At 43.5% G+C, this 19,197-nt stretch overlaps 1 protein-coding gene across 1 annotated transcript; it reads left to right on the plus strand.

Moving 5' to 3' along the window:
- The first annotated feature begins 106 nt into the window (after positions 1 to 106).
- suox (sulfite oxidase) lies at positions 107 to 18,948 on the plus strand. The gene is made up of 5 exons (XM_031825317.1): positions 107 to 266; positions 10,729 to 10,805; positions 13,574 to 13,769; positions 14,031 to 14,303; positions 15,908 to 18,948. The coding sequence occupies exons 2-5, from the start codon at positions 10,747 to 10,749 to the stop codon at positions 17,141 to 17,143; spliced, it is 1,764 nt and encodes a 587-aa protein (XP_031681177.1). The 5' UTR covers positions 107 to 266; positions 10,729 to 10,746; the 3' UTR covers positions 17,144 to 18,948.
- Positions 18,949 to 19,197: the final 249 nt, after the last annotated feature.

Raw genomic sequence — 19,197 nt, forward strand, 5'->3', positions numbered from 1 at the left:
CCAATTTCTGCCAGCGAGTATTCCACAATGAGCGAGTTCGTTTAACATTGCCAGTTGCCCTGGATGGGCGGATGTTGCATATTTTAGACCATTCCATTGGTCGTTAAGCAACATCTCAACCGACCCGGTGCACCGGGGCATGCAAGACGAACTAGCCCACTGACAATCAAACTACGTACCCAACCGGCTAGTGGAGGAGAGCTCGATCCTCGAGGACTTGTCAGCAGTGCATCTGGAATATAAAAAAAGACAATATTAAACTTTAGGTGAGTAACAGTTAATGTCACTTTCTTTTAAAGATGCAAATTTATCGTTTCTATTCAATAATTGGAATGCAAAAACACTAGCTACACCTAGAAATACTATTGAGTGGCTTGTTTATGAAATGGTCCTGATATGGCTAGCTGGCAAATCCACATGCTAGCTAATGCTAACGTAATGTAGCTAGTTTGCGGCTGGTAGCAGCTATGATACAAGCCATGACATTTTATCAGGTCTTTGCCATCCATCCGATTTTCAGATTATGCAGGCACATCAAAGGTAACGTTAGGTAATTAATGTAATTAAATCATGAGTATTTCTTAATCAATTGAACCATTGATGCCATTCGAAATAAGGGTATGTGGAATTAGTGCTGTAGCAAATATGGGTTTGTTATGGGTTTGAAAAAACATATCTAGCGAACGGTGCACCAAAAATCGAACCCGGGTCGCTGGTGTGAAAGGAAACTCATAACGTCAATAGTGACGTCACTTGGTATGAATTAGAACATTGCTGACGCAACACTGCCCCTTACAAACGGGAAGGCACGTTCCGGTGCTTCGTATGCTTAGCCCCCCTTACAAGTCCGGGTCGTGCGTTCCGATGGCCTCACAGCAGTCATCCCACTTTTAACAGGAACGGCAAGGCATCGAACCTTGCGTCAATACTCAGTAACTCTCTTAGTTGGAATTGTACGGTGGCTCATATAGCAGGATCACTATAATACAATTGCAGTGTCCAGGATTTGTTACTCTGTGTTTATATTGTATGTATGTATCAAGCCAGGATGCTGTGTTTAAAGTATATTTGACTTGTTTAAAATATATTTGACTTTTGATTAAAATCCTACTAAAAGGGTGTTTACCACATGAGTGCCTCAATTTGCAAAAAAATAAGTAAATGCACACTTTCAGTGTCCAGGACGTTTTCTTCTAGTCAGGAAGCGCCGGATTGCTGTGTTTAACGTGTTATCACAATCGGTCTTATGTAGATTTATGATGGACAATAAACCACTTAAAACAGTTGATTAATCACAGACTTTTCACTCTTCTGATAGTGTAGTCAGGTGATTCTCATGAAACCTGTTTTAACCCTGGCAGTAGTTGAATTACACTGAACTAAAATATAAACGCAATATGCAACAATTTCAAAGAGTTTTATGAGTTTTTAAAATGTGTTTATTTTTTATTTAACCTTTTTAACTAGCTAAGTCAGAACAAATTCTTATTTACAATGACGGCCTACCGTTCATATAAGGAAATAAGTCAACTGAAATAAATTAATTTTAGGCCCTAATCTATGGATTTCATGTGATTTCATGTTGGTCTCGGATACCTTTTTTAAAAAGTAGGGGCGTGGATCAGAAAACCAATCAGTATCTGGTGTAACCACCATTTGCCTTATGCAGCGTGGCACGTCTCCTTCACATAGAGTTAATCAGGTTGTTTATTGTGACCTGTGGAATGTTGTCCCACTCCTCTTCAATGGCTGTGCGAAGTTGCTGGATATTGTCGGAAACTGGAACATGCTATCGTACACGTCAATCCAGAGCATGTGACATGTCTGGTGGGTATGTAGGCCATGAAAGAAGTGGGACATTTTTAATCTTCTAGGAATAGCGTAGAGATCCTTACGACATAGGGCCTTGCGTTATCATGCTGAAACATGAGGCGATGGTGGCGAATGAATGCCATGACAATTGCCCTCAGGATCTCGTCACGTTATCTCTGTGCATTCAAATTGCCATCGAAAAATGCAATTGGGTTTGTTGGCTGTAGCTTATGCCTGCCCATACCATAACCCCACTGACACCATGGGGAACTCTGTTCACAACGTTGACATCAGCAAACCACTCGCTCACACAATGCCATACATGCTGTCTGCCATCTGCCCGGTACAGTTGAAACTGGGATTCATCCGTGAAGAGCACACTTCTCCACCGTGCTAATGAACACCGAAGGTGAGCTTTTGCCCACTGAAGTCTGTTTCGATGCCGAACTGCAGTCAGGTCAAGACCCTCTTGAGGGCGACAAGCATTCAAATTAGCTTCCCTGAGATCGTTTCAGACAATATTTGCAAAAACTCTTAGGTTGTGCAAACCCACAGTTCCATCATCCGACTGGGTGGCTGGTCTGACGATCCCGCAGGTAAAAAAGACGGATGTGGAGATCCTGGGCTGGTGTAGTTACGTGGTCTGTGGTTGTGAGGCCGGTTGGACGTACTGCCAAATTCTCTAAAATGACGTTGGTGGCAGCTTATGGTAGAGAAATGAACATTCAATTCTCTGGCAACAGCTCTGGTGGACATTCCTGCAGTCAGCATGCCAATTCCTCAAAATGTGAGACATCTGTGGCATTTTGTGTGGCAAAATTGCACATTTTAGAGTGGCCTTTTATTTTCCCCAGCACAAGGTTTGATTGTGTTGTTTAATCAGCTTCTTGATATTCCACACCTGTCAGGTGGATGGTTTATCTTGGCAAAGGTCAAATGTTCACTAACGGGTATAAACAAATTTGTGCACACAATTTAAGAGAAATAAGCTTTTTGTGCATATGGAACATTTCTGGGATCTTTTATTTCAGTTCAGGAAACATGGGACCAACAGTTTACAGTTTACATGTTGCATTTATATTTATTCAGTGTAGAAAACCATGATGCATCTTCAACAATCAACTATCATTCTGAAGGCTAAGATGTCTGTCTGATTTAAAATACATTTTCACACTTAATTTTTTACATTTTAACCCCAAATTCTCATTACCCGAAATGCATCCAGATGAAATTGTCAGGTAATTTTTATATACCTGCGTTGGTGGTTGTGGAAGTTGTGGTAAAATGCATAATATCTGATCAAGTGCCAGTTTCGTGAGGGTCCCCCACAGCTCTGACTGGTGTTAGGCGGTACTGTCAGCAACTGATATGAGATGATACTGATATAAGTAAATGATGCAGGTAGCTGCTAAAGTCATAAACAGGAATTTAAACAAGACTTAAATAAGTGTTGATACAACATGTATAGCTTATTAATACTACAAGGGCCCAGAGTTTTCCCCAGTTAGCCTACTTCTTCTTTCCCTACTGAATCTACTTTTGTAACAGTTCTGAATGGGCTGAGAAAAGACCTGACTCTGACAAGCTACTGACAAGCTAGCCCTCCCCTTGGTTCACGCCCCTTGGCTAGTTTGGCTTGGTAGCCCTTGATTGGTCGAGGAGGAGGCGTTGAAGGAGATTGAAATACCTATTGGTTGCTGGAGCAGAACTGGTATAGGGTGAAGTTGCCCCTAGATGCTGATCTGGGGTCAGTTTAGCATTTCCCCCACTATTGGGGGTTAGTATCGAGGAAGGGAAGCTTATCCTAGATCTGTATCTAGGGCAGGGATGGGTAACTTCAGCCCTCGGGGCCGGAGTGGTGTCCCACTTTTTCTCCATCCCTTACCACGCACAGCTGATTCAACTAATTACTCTCTGAACTGAAGTTGATTATTGGAGTCAGGTGTGTTAGCTGGGGCTGGGGCAAAAGTACAACACCAATCAGGCTCCCGATCTAGGGGAAACTTCACTCCGGAGCAGCAGGAACATGTTGGCAGTGAAACAGAGAGCAGTTAATATCGAGTTATAGTGAGTCATGCTAAGTTAACTGGAACTGGATATCTCATATGACAAATGCCCCTTAAATTGTTAAGGCTAACAACCTTTCTATTTGAAAACATACATTCTCAACGCAGAGTCATTTAGGACACAGAGTTCCATATACATTGAACTGAATAGTTTTGCCCTATTCCTGCCATGTGAGATTTTCCCCTCTGTAGATATAACTAGGGACTATACTGTACACACAATAAAGTGAACAGCTTACTTCATGGGGAATGACATGTCTACTTTGAACAATTATTTTGAACTTTGGTGCATGCCCTGGTTGTATTGTTGGGTGCATGCCCGACTCATGCTGGGGTCACCCAGGCACTGTGAAATCTGATAGCACCGATAGCACTCTTTTTAGGTCACACACACTCTGGGCTCTATTTTAACAAACCTAGGCCTAACGCAATGGTAAATCTTAGTGCTTGCAGTAGCGTTATAGGTTTGGGTGTGTGGCAGAAATATTTCAGCTATTTTCACAATCGGAATTATGGGTGCGGTAGTGCGAAAGGACTGAGTTTTGATTCATAAATTAGTTGTAGGTGTGTGGCCAGTGAGGGGGTCAAGCCTACAATCACAACATGCTCCAGGGCTAAATATGTGGTTGCTTCAAGTTGTGTATTTACAGTCTTTTATGTATTGCATTGTCATCAACTCCAATAAGAATGTTAGTCCGCTACAGCATAGTTTGTTAAATAGCCTAGAGAAACTAAATGTCATCTTTCCTAAATATGTTGAACATGTTTGCGGTCTACATTGTAGGAAGCCTAATTACGTGGCTTTAATAAATGGGTTTGGTTGTTTAGCAACAAAACCGAAGTGTGTGTGTGTGCGCAACTATGGAGCAAAGCAGATGGGGTTGGCTTAGAATGTAAATGATATTTAGTCTCCAATGTTTATTGAAAACAAACACATTTGCACAATACATTGTTACAGTTGTTGGTTAGCTAGCTTTTGAATTTTAGCATTAGCATTGCCATGAAATCGGTCAAAACACCTCAAAACAAGACATGCTATCAAGAACAAGATGAAACTAGCTGAAATGAACCACGTACGATTCCCCACATGGCAGTTTCTTGTCAATGTTGGTAGCCATCTGGCCATCCAGAATCACAACAGCTCTGACTTCTGCCCCATTGAAGCGTGTACATTGTTTTGGTGACATTTTCAGCTAGCCCATATGGATATATACTGAACAAAAATATAAACGGATCATGTAAAGTGTTGGTCCCAAGTTTCATGAGCTGAAATAAAAGATCCAGGAAATATTTCACGCGCATGAAAAGCTTATTTCTCTCATTGTTTGCCCACATTTGTTTACATCCCGGTTAGAGAATTTCTTCTTTGCCATGATAATCCATCCACCTGACAGGTGTGGCATATCAAGAAGATGATCACACAGCATTATCATTACACAATAAAAGGCCACTCTAAAATGTGCAGTTTTGTCATGCAATGCTACAGATACATAAAGTTTGGAGAGTGTGTGCAATTGGCATGCTGACTGCAGGAGTGTCCACCAGAGCTGTTTCCAGAGAATTGAATGTTCATTTCTCTACCATAAGCCACCTCCAACTTTGTTTTAGAGAATTTGGCAGTACGTCCAACCGGCCTCACAACTGCAGACCACGTGTAACCATGCCAGCCCAGGACCTCCACATCCGGCTTCTTCACGTGCGGGATCGTTTGAGACCAGCCATCCAAACAGCTGATGAAACTCAATAGTTTTTCTGAATGTAATAAAGCCCTTTTGTGGGGAAAAACTCATTCTGATTGGCTGGGCCTAGCTACCCAATGGGTGGGCCTATGCCCTCCCAGGCCCATCCATGGCTGCGCCCCTGCCCAGTCTTGTGAAATCCATAGATTAGGGCCTAATTTATTTATTTCAATTGACTGATTTCCTTATATTAACTGTAAAATTGTTGTTTTAATATTTTTGTTCAGTATATATTGTTAAACATAGCATTCACACTGATATAGGGGCTAGACCCACTGTAAATTGCATTATGTCTGCCATGTACATGTCAAACGTTGTCAATAAGCAAGATTAAATTCACTATTGATAAGGCTTAGAAGAGTGAATAATTCTAATCAAAACGAAATAACTTGTTTTAAATAGGCTATGTCGAAATACAGTTACAGGCACCATAATTGCTCCCCGTGGGCATACAATATTAAAGGAAAAAATCAACCCAAAACCACTATTCCTATAGTTTCCAATGTTAAATAACACTAATCGAAACTTTACTGGCCCGGACATGGCGTAGACTAGTTAAAATGCATTAGGGTCATGCTGGGCCAATAGGTTGACGTGCTTTCTATGTTCAGCTGTATTAGGCAAAAGTTGGTTATTATGGTATGTATTAAAAAGCTGTGTAATATAATCTAGCAGTGTAAGTCATTACTTTATTACTCTCATTTTGAGAAGATTTTTTAAACATTTAACATCAGGATGCTGCCCCTTTAAGACAACAGCCTTTAAAAAGAGATATTGATCCGGCTACAGTAGATTAATGCTATGTGCCTTTTTGTAGTTTTCTTTGTGCAGACTATCAGCAGTAGCTAGCATATTACTAGGATGTTCACAACCTAGGAAGAAACCTAGAGAGGAACCAGGCTATGTGGGGTGGCCAGTCCTCTTCTGGCTGTGCCGGGTGGAGATTATAACAGAACATGGCCAAGATGTTCAAATGTTCATAAATGACCAGCATGGTCGAATAATAATAAGGCAGAACAGTTGAAACTGGAGCAGCAGCACGGCCAGGTGGACTGGGGACAGCAAGGAGTCATCATGTCAGGTAGTCCTGGGGCATGGTCCTAGGGCTCAGGTCCTCCGAGAGAGAGAAAGAAAGAGAGAAGGAGAGAATTAGAGAACGCACACTTAGATTCACACAGGACACCGAATAGGACAGGAGGAGTACTCCAGATATAACAAACTGACCCTAGCCCCCCGACACAAACTACTGCAGCATAAATACTGGAGGCTGAGGCAGGAGGGGTCAGGAGACACTGTGGCCCCATCCGAGGACACCCCCGGACAGGGCCAAACAGGAAGGATATAACCCCACCCACTTTGCCAAAGCACAGCCCCCACACCACTAGAGGGATATCTGCAACCACCAACTTACCATCCTGAAACAAGGCTGAGTATAGCCCACAAAGATCTCCGCCATGGCACAACCCAAGGGGGGGCGCCAACCCAGACAGGATGACCACATCAGTGAATCAACCCACTCAGGTGACGCACCCCATCCAGGGATGGCATGAGAGAGCCCCAGTAAGCCAGTGACTCAGCCCCTGTAATAGGGTTAGAGGCAGAGAATCCCAGTGGAAAGAGGGGAACCGGCCAGGCAGAGACAGCAAGGGCGGTTCGTTGCTCCAGAGCCTTTCCGTTCACCCTCCCACTCCTGGGCCAGACTACACTCAATCATATGACCCACTGAAGAGATGAGTCTTCAGTAAAGACTTAAAGGTTGAGACCGAGTTTGCGTCTCTGACATGGGTAGGCAGACCGTAACATAAAAATGGAGCTCTATAGGAGAAAGCCCTGCCTCCAGCTGTTTGCTTAGAAATTCTAGGGACAATTAGGAGGCCTGCGTCTTGTGACCGTAGCGTACGTGTAGGTATGTACAGCAGGACCAAATCAGAGAGATAGGTAGGAGCAAGCCCATGTAATGCTTTGTAGGTTAGCAGTAAAACCTTGAAATCAGCCCTTGCTTTGACAGGAAGCCAGTGTAGAGAGGCTAGACTGGAGTAATATGATCAAATCTTTTGGTTCTAGTCAGGACTCTAGCAGCCGTATTTAGCACTAACTGAAGTTTATTTAGTGCTTTATCCAGGTAGCCGGAAAGTAGAGCATTGCAGTAGTCTAACCTAGAAGTGACAAAAGCATGGATTAATCTTTCTGCATCATTGGACAGAAAGTTTCTGATTTTTTGCAATGTTACGTAGATGGAAAAAAGCTGTCCTTGAAATGGTCTAGATATGTTCTTCAAAAGAGAGATCAGGGTCCAGAGTAACGCTGAGGTCCTTCACAGTTTTATTTGAGACGACTGTACAACCATTAAGATTAATTGTCAGATTCAACAGAAGATCTCTTTGTTTCTTGGGACCTAGAACAAGCATCTCTGTTTTGTCCGAGTTTAAAAGTAGAAAGTTTGCAGCCATCCACTTCCTTATGTCTGAAACACATGCTTCTAGCAAGGGCAATTTTGGGGCTTCACCATGTTTCATTGAAATGTACAGCTGTGTGTCATCCGCATAGCAGTGAAAGTTAACATTATGTTTTCGAATAACATCCCCAAGAGGTAAAATATATAGTGAAAACAATAGTGGTCCTAAAACGGAACCTTGAGGAACACCGAAATTTACAGTTGATTTGTCAGAGGACAAACCATTCACAGAGACAAACTGATATCTTTCCGACAGATAAGATCTAAACCAGGCCAGAACTTGTCCGTGTAGACCAATTTTGGTTTCCAATCTCTCCAAAAGAGTGTGGTGATCGATGGTATCAAAAGCAGCACTAAGGTCTAGGAGCACGAGGACAGATGCAGACCCTGGTCCGATGCCATTAAAATGTAATTTACCACCTTCACAAGTGCCGTCTCAGTGCTATGATGGGGTCTAAAACCAGACTGAAGCATTTCGTATACATTGTTTGTCTTCAGGAAGGCAGTGAGTTGCTGCGCAACAGCCTTTTCAAAAAATTTTGAGAGGAATGGAAGATTCGATATAGGCCGATAGTTAAAAAAATATTTTCTGGGTCAAGGTTTGGCTTTTTCAAGAGAGGCTTTATTACTGCCACTTTTAGTGAGTTTGGTACACATCCGGTGGATAGAGAGCCGTTTATTATGTTCAACATAGGAGGGCCAAGCACAGGAAGCAGCTCTTTCAGTAGTTTAGTTGGAATAGGGTCCAGTATGCAGCTTGAAGGTTTAGAGGCCATGATTATTTTCATCATTGTGTCAAGAGATATAGTACTAAAACACTTGAGCGTCTCTCTTGATCCTAGGTCCTGGCAGAGTTGTGCAGACTCAGGACAACTGAGCTTTGAAGGAATACGCAGATTTAAAGAGGAGTCCGTAATTTTCTTTCTAATAATCATAATCTTTTCCTCAAAGAAGTTCATGAATTTATCACTGCTAAAGTGAAAGTCATCCTCTCTTGGGGAATGATCAGCTTTACTGTGTCAGGTGACTGTTTCAGCCTGGGATACAAGGTCATGGATCACGTCGGCAGTTGTGGGCTATGTAAACAAACAGTCGGGCTTGATTTATTTCCTGTGGCAGGTAGTATAGCTGTAGGTTAAGAGCAAGGAGTTCAATATCTTTAGTACAGACCTGGTGCTTCGTTGTGATATGGGCTGAATTACAGTATTTCTTATTGATGAACTCAAACTCCTCTGCCTTTCTTCTTACTGGAGTTGATGCTTCGGTCCATTCTAATGATTGTGTAGCCGTCCAGCTCCACTGCAGAGTCGGGTTCCTGTTCCATAAGCCAGGTCTCAGACAGATCAGGCTAGATTGTCGGTACTCGGACAGGTATTGCCTGTAGCTCGTCAGTAGGCTTGGGCGGTATTCAGTATACTGGGGTATTTGGAAATAGCCATGGGATGGTTTTCAATACTGTTTAAATGATTATTTTTTCAACCAATTTTCATTTTTGTAGCTACTTTGTAAGCAAATACCTGTAGTTAACTTGTGCAATACGTTAGGAGATAAATTTTCATTTCACCTGTCATGTTACTTTACATTATGAAACGTATTGTAGTTCCCCAGTTGAGCCAGTCAAATGTTTGTTTGTTTGTAAATAGCACAATGTGAGAAAGCGGGAGCAGGTAAGTCCAGCTGTGTATTGACAGTATTCACATTTTATATATTATATTTATAAGTCCATTCTAGTGTAAACTTGCAGCCAAGGGTCGGAGAATAAGCAGGATATCTTGTGTCTGATATCCGCGGTTGCGGCTCTCTATATCCATTAATATGGATATATTGGTCGACAGCATGATTGGTGCATTTCACTTAAAACATTTTTTTTAAACTAACAGCAAAAGTACTGCTGTTTGCCTCATTATTAGCTATCTAATTTCATACCACTAAAAACTTGGTTGATGGAGGTGGATCGCAACTTTAAAACACATGAAATAAACAAGCACGAAAACGACAAGCACAAATGACCGTGTCTCTGCAAGAGCAGCCCCCATACATAATACGTTTTATAAACATTGTGGAAGGATCATACAGATTGCATACAGATTGCATTCACTCACTGTTTTGCTGCTCCTAAACCTGATCTTTTAATAAAGCTTTGGTGATTTAATATTTATTTAAAGCAGTCTCATGAACCAAATCCTTTGTTGATAGGCTGCTGAAATGAAAAACCAAGCAATCTGTGTTATTGTTAAGACCTGCTTTTGGTTGGACTCAACTTTCGTGCTGCATGCAATTGTCACTTTTGTGCTTGCTTTTACGACATACCTCAAATATTACCACCCCTCCCACCTCAGTACAAGTGGGTTGATGTGAGACAGGTAAATTGCCGAACCTGGCATAAGGGATGGAAAATGCCCGTGCGCCAGTTTTTACATTACAAAATTGCAAACAAAAAACTATGATTACAGATCTCAGGTACAGATCTACCATGTTATAATATAACAGAACAGTAGGGTCAGCATATCTCATGAGGCAGTTGACTGTGTTAAAAAGAATGACATCCATGTTTTGCACGGGTCCATGCTATGGGTATGTTTAAATGAGGTTTTCATGTTAAGGGAACGTGTATATTTGTGCTTCTTGTTTATTAATTGTACTTCTTTCCCCTCAGACTATCAACACCAATGCAATGCTGCTCCTCAGACACTGTCGAGGCCTAACCAGAGTAGGCCTTCTCAAGACTCAAAGGTAGTCATAAAATAAGCTGCATTTTTTACCTTTCAGCTTAAAAGTAATATCACAGTTATAAAAAATATATCACTAACTGCATGGCCATTCTGGCAGACCTGGCATCTGCCTTTTCTCCTTATTGCTATAGTCCACTTTAATGACCTGTTTATGTCTTGCCTAGTCAAAGGTCTGAGTCGGAACAGCCACTAAAAAGGATCTTACATGTCTTAAAAAAAAAAACATACCAGCCACGAAAGTGCAAGGCAGGGCCAGTATGTATGACTGACTTTAAAGGAATAATTTTCACTACGGCTAACTGCGTCCCAAATGTCATCCTATTCCTTAGCATTCGGGAAGTATTCAGATCCCTTGACTTTTTAAATCAAATCAAATGTATTTATATAGCCCTTCGTACATCAGCTGATATCTCAAAGTGCTGTACAGAAACCCAGCCTAAAACCCCAAACAGCAAGCAATGCAGGTGTAGAAGCACGGTGGCTAGGAAAAACTCCCTAGAAAGGCCAAAACCTAGGAAGAAACCTAGAGAGGAACCAGGCTATGTGGGGTGGCCAGTCCTCTTCTGGCTGTGCCGGGTGGAGATTATAACAGAACATGGCCAAGATGTTCAAATGTTCATAAATGACCAGCATGGTCAAATAATAATAAGGCAGAACAGTTGAAACTGGAGCAGCAGCACAGCCAGGTGGACTGGGGACAGCAAGGAGTCATCATGTCAGGTAGTCCTGAGGCATGGTCCTAGGGCTCAGGTCCCCCGAGAGAGAGAAAGAAAGAGAGAATTAGAGAGGGCACACTTAAATTCACACAGGACGCCGAATAGGACAGGAGAAGTACTCCAGATATAACAAACTGACCCTAGCCCCCCGTCACATAAACTACTGCAGCATAAATGCTGGAGGCTGAGACAGGAAGGGTCAGGAGACACTGTGGCCCCATCCGAGGACAACCCCGGGCCAAACAGGAAGGATATAACCCCACCCACTTTGCCAAAGCACAGCTCCCACACCACTAGAGGGATATCTTCAACCACCAACTTACCATCCCGAGACAAGGCCGAGTATAGCCCACAAAGATCTCCGCCACAGCACAACCCAAGGGGGGGGGGCGCCAACCCAGACAGGTCTTAAACATTTTGTTAATTTACAGCCTTATTCTAAAATGGATTAAATAGTTTTTTCCCCTCATCAGTCTACACAGAATACCCCATAATGACAAAGCAAAAACAGCCGTTTAGAAATTTTAGCACATTTCTACAAATAAAAATATATATTTTTTAAAATATAACATTTACATAAGTATTCAGACCGTTTACTCAGTACTTTGTTGAAGCACCTTTGGCAGTGATTACAGCCTCGTGTCCTCTTGGGTATGACGCTTTAAGCTTGGCACACCTGTATTTAGGGAGTTTCTCCCATTCTTCTCTGCAGATCCTCTCAAGCTCTGTCAGGTTGGATGGGGAGTGTCGCTGCACAGGTATTTTTATGTCTCTCCGGAGATGTTCTATCGGGTTCAAGTTCGGGCTCTGGCTGGGCCACTCAAGGACATTCAGAGACTTGTCCTGAAGCCACTTCTGCTTTGTTTTGGCTGTGTGCTTAGGGTTGTTGTCCTGTTGGAAGGTGAACCTTCTCCCCATTCTGAAGTCCTGAGCGCTGGGGAGCAGGTTCTCATCAAGGATCTCTCTGTACTTTGCTCCGTTCATCTTTCTCTCGATTTTGACTAGTCTCCCAGTCCCTGCCGCTGAAAAACATCCCCACAGCATGATTCTGCCACCCCCATGCTTCACCGTAGGGATGGTGCCACGTTTCCTCCTGACGTGACGCTTGGCATTCAGCCCAAAGAATTCAATCTTGGTTTCATCAGACCAGAGAATCTGGTTTCTCAAGGTCTGAGAGTCCTTTAGGTGCCTTTTGGCAAACACCAAACGGGCTGTCATGTGCCTTTTACTGAGGAGTGGCTTCCGTCTGGCCACTCTACCATAAAGGCCTGATTGGTGGAGTGCTACAGAGATGGTTGTCCTGCTGGAAGGTTCTCCCATCTCCACAGAGGAACTCTGGAGCTCTGTCTGAGTGATCTCTATCTACAAAATGTAGAAAATGTCAAGGGGTCGAAATACTTTCCAAATGTACTGTACATAGTGCACTACTTTTGACCAGGACCCAAAGTAAAAAGTGATCAACGGTAGTGCACTAAATAGGAATGTGGCCCTAGTGTCAGAAGCTGGGTTAATGATTTCCAAGCAGGAGCTTGGAGATAATCAATTACCTCCTTATCAAACGAGCTCCTGAAATACAGATTTGTCTCCCCCTTTTATTTGTTTAGTTAGTCTTATTGATATGAACTGTAAGCAGTTTGCCTGACCTTTTAACATCTTTAAGGAGTGGAGTATCCTAGGAGAGGCCTCTGTCTGGGTTATTAGGTGAAATCGGGACCATAGAAACTATTTTAACATGTCAGTTAAGTCTAATGGGCCCAAACCTTTTTAGATTAGCCCTCTGGTCCATGAATAGAAAAAGCTTTTGTCAGTTGCATAGTTACGCCTTATCTTACAGCAGGATCTACTCAAGTATATTTGCACTGCCTACCATAACTTGTCCTTTGTATGGACATGGGTGTAACTATCTGTAACATGAATGCAATCAGTACATGAGTAAACTGCTAGGTGTGTCTCAAATGACTCCCTATATAGTGCACTGCTTTTGGCCAGAGCCATTTGGGACCCACCCCTACTGTTTGTCTGATTGTGACACTGGTCTGTGTGTCTCCTACAGGGTGCAGTTGTTGCAGGGTGCGGCCCTTCCTGTGGCAGTGTGTGCGGGCAGCCTCTGTGCACGCTGGGGCAGCAGTCATGGGGGGCATAAGTCAGGGCAGTACCAACGCAGCCATGGCCCCAACTGGAGACACGCCCTAGCAGGGCTGCTGGCTGGGACAGGGGCTGTACTGGCCTATGGCCTCTACCACAGCCAGGTGAGAGGGACAGTCTGCGTACTAATAGCTGGTGTGATGGAAGTTGTGGTGCATTTACGCTATTATACTGTTGGAGAAATCTAACCTACAATATGGGCATTTAACAGCATTTATTGTTTTTCAAGGCTGTATATTGTTCACTACAATTCATTTTGTTACTAGTTTTGTAGCATAAATAATGTCAAAAATTACTTTTCGGTATGTTTCTGCTCTTTTTTTCTTCTGTAGCTGATATTTGACTGTTGTTTGTCTTCTCTCCAGACTGAGCAGGCAGCCACCACTATAGTCCAGCCCATAGCCCCAGCCTCCTCTCTACCCATCTACACCCAGGACGAGGTCACCAAACACCGCTCTGTTGAGGAGGGCGTCTGGGTCACCTACAAGGGCAGTGTCTATGACATCACAGAGTTTGTGTCCATGCACCCTGGTGGTGATAAGATCCTGCTAGCAGCAGGTGGGGCTCTGGAGCCCTTCTGGGCACTGTATGCCGTTCACAGCCAAGATCACGTGCTGGAGATCCTGTCTGAGTATAAGGTGGGCGAGCTGTGTATGGTCTTGTTATCTGGTCTGCGCAAGTGTGAATAATTCTACTGTTGCTACGACAGCATATCTTCCCACAACCAATTCTTATTATGAAACCTTTGTTACAATTTACTCTCTTTTTTTATCTAAATAACATAACAATAAAATATATACAGTGCCTGCAGAAAGTATTCAGACCCCTTGACTTTTTCCACATTTTGTTACATTACAGCCTTATTCTAAAATGGATTAACAACAACAACAAAAACTCAGCAATCTACACACAATACCCCATAATGACGAAGCAAAAAGTTTTTTTAATTTTATTTTTGCAAATGTATTACATATTAAAAACATACCTAATTTACATAAGTATTCAGGCCCTTTGCTATGAGACTCGAAATTGAGCTCAGGTGCCTCCTGTTTCCATTGATCACCCTTGAGATGCTTCTGCAACATGGAGTCCACCTGTGGTAAATTCAATTGATTGGACTTAACTTGGAAAGGCACATACCTGTCTATATAATGTCCCACAGTTGACAGTGCATGTCAGAGCAAAAATCAAGCTGTGAGGTTGAAGGGATTGTCCGTAGAGCTTCGAGACAGGATTGTGTCATGGCACAGATCTGGGGAAGGGTACCAAAACATTTCTGCAGCATTGAAGGTCCCCAAGAACACAGTAGCCTCCATCATTCTTAAATGGAAGAAGTTTGGAACCACCAAGACTCTTCCTAGAGCTGGCCACGTGGCCAAACTGAACAATCGGGGGAGAAGGACCCTGGTCAGGGAGGTGACCAAGAACCTGATGGTCACTCTGACAGAGCTCCAGAGTTCCTCTTGGAATTTCCCAAATGGCACCTAAAGATTCTCTGGTCTGATGAAACCAAGATTGAACTCTTTGGCCTGAATGCCAAGCGTCACATCTGGAGGAAACCTGGCAACGTCCCTGCAGTGAAGCATGGTGGTGGTAGCATCATGCTGTGGGGATGTTTTTCTGCGGCAGAGACTGGGAGACTAGTCAGGATTGAGGGAAAGATGAGCGGAGCAAAGTACAGAGAGATCCTTGATGAAAACCTGCTCCAGAGTTCTCAGGACCTCAGACTGGGGCATAGGTTCACTTTCCAACAGGACAACGACCCTAAGCACACAGCCAAGACAATGCAGGAGTGGCTTCCTTGAGTGGCCCAGCCAGAGCCCGGACCTGAACTCAATCGAACATTTCTGGAGAGATGTGCAGCAACTCTCCACATCCAACCTGACAGCTTGAGAGCATCTGTATAGAAGACTGGGAGAAAATCCCAAGACTCTAGGCTGTAATCGCTGCCAAAGGTGCTTCAAGAAAGTACTGAGTAAAGGGTCTGAATACTTATGTGAATGTGATATTTCAGTTTTTTATATTTAATAAATTAGCAAACATTTCTAAAATCCTGTTTTTGCTTAGTCATTGTGGGGTATTGTGTGTAGATTTGATCAAATTATTTCCTCAATTTTAGAATAAGGCTGTAACCTAAACATTTGGAAAAAGTCAAGGGGTCTGGATACTTTTTTGAAGGCACTGTGTATGTGTGTAATATATATATATATATATATATTTGTATACTTTAAAAAACAAAAAGGTGGGTGAGCTGAGTGCGGAGGATCGGCGGAAGCAACAAAGTGTGAAATCCACGGACCCCTACTCTACCGACCCGGAGCGGCACCCTGCCCTGCGCATCAACAGCCTCAAGCCCTTCAATGCCGAGCCCCCACCCGAAATCCTCTCCGACAACTACATCACCCCTTCAGCCATCTTCTTTAAGAGGAACCACCTGCCTGTGCCACAAGTGGACCCGAAATCCTACCTGTTGCAGGTGGAGGGTGTGCCTGGTGGAGCATCTCTGAGCCTCTCTCTGGAGGAGCTGAAGACACGCTTCCCCAAACACACAGTCACGGCCACGCTGCAGTGTGCTGGCAACCGCCGCTCGGAGATGAATAAAGTCAAGCAGGTGAAGGGGCTCAATTGGGGCATCGCTGCGATAAGTAATGCTACGTGGAGCGGCGCCAGGCTGAAAGATGTGCTGCTGGCAGCTGGCTACAGGTCAGAGGTGGCCCAGCAGACATCCCACGTTCAATTTGAAGGCCTTGACAGTGACGTGACCGGCACCACCTACGGAGCATCTATCCCGCTCAACAAGGCGGTAAGTGAAGAGGGCGACGTGCTGCTGGCTTACCAGATGAATGGCGAAGACCTACCTGCTGACCATGGCTATCCCGTACGGGTGGTGGTGCCGGGAACGGTGGGCGCCCGCAATGTCAAGTGGCTGGGAAAGATCATAGTGAGTGAGGAGGAGAGCAGCAGCCACTGGCAGCAGAATGACTACAAGGGCTTCTCCCCCGCCACTGACTGGGACACGGTGGACTTCAAGTCGGCCCCAGCCATCCAGGAGCTGCCCATCCAGTCGGCCATCACCCAGCCAGTGGAGGGAGCTGTGGTGGAACGCAGCGCAGAGGAGGTGACGGTGAAGGGCTACGCTTGGAGCGGGGGCGGCCGGGAGGTGGTGCGTGTCGATGTGTCTCTGGATGGAGGGCGGACCTGGCAAGTGGCGCAGCTACAGAGCAGTGAGAAGGGGCAGGTCCCGGCCCCCTCGCCCCCACCCGGCAGAGCCTGGGCCTGGAAGCTGTGGGAGCTGACAGCCCCACTGCCCCCCGCGGTCCAGGAACTGGAGATTGTGTGCAAGGCGGTGGACAACAGCTACAACATGCAGCCAGACTCAGTGGCACCTATCTGGAACCTGAGGGGAGTTTTGAGTAACGCCTGGCACAGGGTGAAAGTCACAGTCAAGGAGGATGAGGAAAAGCAGAAACTGTTGTGATCTAGGGGGTTGTGTTCAAGTCTTAGAGTGTAGAGGTAAACAGATGATGTTTTAACCTGCCCCTCTCCAGACAGACAGCGTGTAACATGCTAAAGCTCTGGGGGAACTGAAACTAAAAACCCCTCTGTTGACTTGTTGCGCCGCAAAACAGCTGATTCTGTTCAGTGGAGATGGAAAAAAAAAAATCGGCATTCATCTGTTTTGTAGCTAATGTTGAGCGCTTAAAGAACATTGTGGCCAGTTGGGTTAAAAAGAATCCCAAACGTACCACAAAACAAGATAACAGAAGCAAATCTGTTGGTGTCAACAGTTGCTCAAGGACAAGCAAAAACACCTTGCCAGTGCTGTCCTTTTCATATCTTAAAATCTATTCAGTAACTTCTTTGGCTTTAATGACAAGCTTGCTTCCATTTCATGATTTTATAAGGGTGTCATTTGCTGGATCCAGAGAATATTCAAATTCTTTGAGTTGCATTGTCTTAACCCATATTGATTATAGCAATTGATAAATTGTCTATTGTATAACTAATTATTCATTGTGTAAGATCAAAAGCACTTTGATCTTGTAAGTTTCAGCTAGTGTTATCTGCTGCATTAAGCAAGGTACTGCTTAAGCAAGGTACTGCTTTTTCACAAAAGAAAGTTCTCAGTTATATTTTTGAGAGAAATTGTTTTGCACACAATGTATGCATTTAAATGAATCAGCGATACTGCTTTTGTCAATTGTGATAAAACATATTTTCTCCACCTATCTGGTTACATGCTACATGATTGATTAGGAGCTTTAAATGAATATGTAATAAATAACACTTTAAAAAAACATATTTAGAAATAACACATTAATGTTAAATATTAAACTTACACTACATAACCAAAAGTATGTGGACACCTGCTCTTCAAACATCTCATTCCAAAACAATGGGCATTAATATGGAGTTGGTCCCCCCCTTTGCTATAACAGCCTCCACTCTTCTGGGAAGGCTTTCCACTAGATGTTGGAAAATTGCTGCAGGGATTTGCTTCCATTCAGCCACAAGAGCATTAGTGAGGCTGGGCACTGATGTTGGGCGATTAGGCCTGGCTCGCAGTCGACGTTCCAATTCATCCCAAAGGTGTTCGATGGGGTTGAGGTCAGGGCTCGTGCAGGCCATTTAAGTTCTTCCACAAAGACACTCTAATGTACTTGTCCTTTTGCTCAGTTGTGTACCAGGGCCTCCCACTCTTCTTTCTATTCTGGTTAGAGACTGTTTGCTGTTTATGAAGGGAGTAGTACACAGCATTGTACGCAATCTTCAGTTTCTTGGCAATTTCTCGCATGGATTAGCCTTCATTTCTCAGAACAAGAATAGACTGACGAGTTTCACAAGAAAGTTATTTGTTTCTAGCCATTTTGAGCCTGTAATCGAACCCACAAATGCTGATGCTCCAGATACTCAACTAGTTTAAAGAAGGCCAGTTTTATTATTCTTTAATCAGAACAACAGTTGTCAGCTGTGCTAACATAATTGCATATATATCTTTTTTTTTTTACTTATCTATTTTTCTTAACTGCATTGTTGGTTAAAGGCTTGTAAGTAAGCATTTCACTGTAAGGTCTACCTGTTGTATTTGGCGCATGTGACAAATAACATTTGATTTGATTTGACTACACAGGAATTGTGCTGGCAGATCAATATCATTATTATGTTTATCAGATACAGAACACTTGACCAGAAATCTGCATGTTTTTGCACATGCTATTTATTTTTATAGCAGGATGAATAAATACAGGAATTAAGCAAATCAATAAATGTTTTTGCATGGGGGCATCTGGTTGTGAACCCATTCCTCTAACTCACGGATGGTCAACTGATGGCCCGCGGCCCCTCCTTTGAAGGCCCATGGATCAATTTCCAAAATGTGTTTGTGCATCAGCAGTTCTTCTCTTGTTATGTCAGTCACTGACATTCGCTCAATTAGCGAATGTCAGCAAAACAACATTTTAGGGCCCCCAAAAGACTAGGGTCGGCTCTGACTGCGTGGATGTGGTTATGCAGACCCACTCATGATAAGGT

Source organism: Oncorhynchus kisutch, linkage group LG5 (genome assembly GCF_002021735.2).
Source record: "Oncorhynchus kisutch isolate 150728-3 linkage group LG5, Okis_V2, whole genome shotgun sequence".
NCBI lineage: Eukaryota > Metazoa > Chordata > Actinopteri > Salmoniformes > Salmonidae > Oncorhynchus > Oncorhynchus kisutch.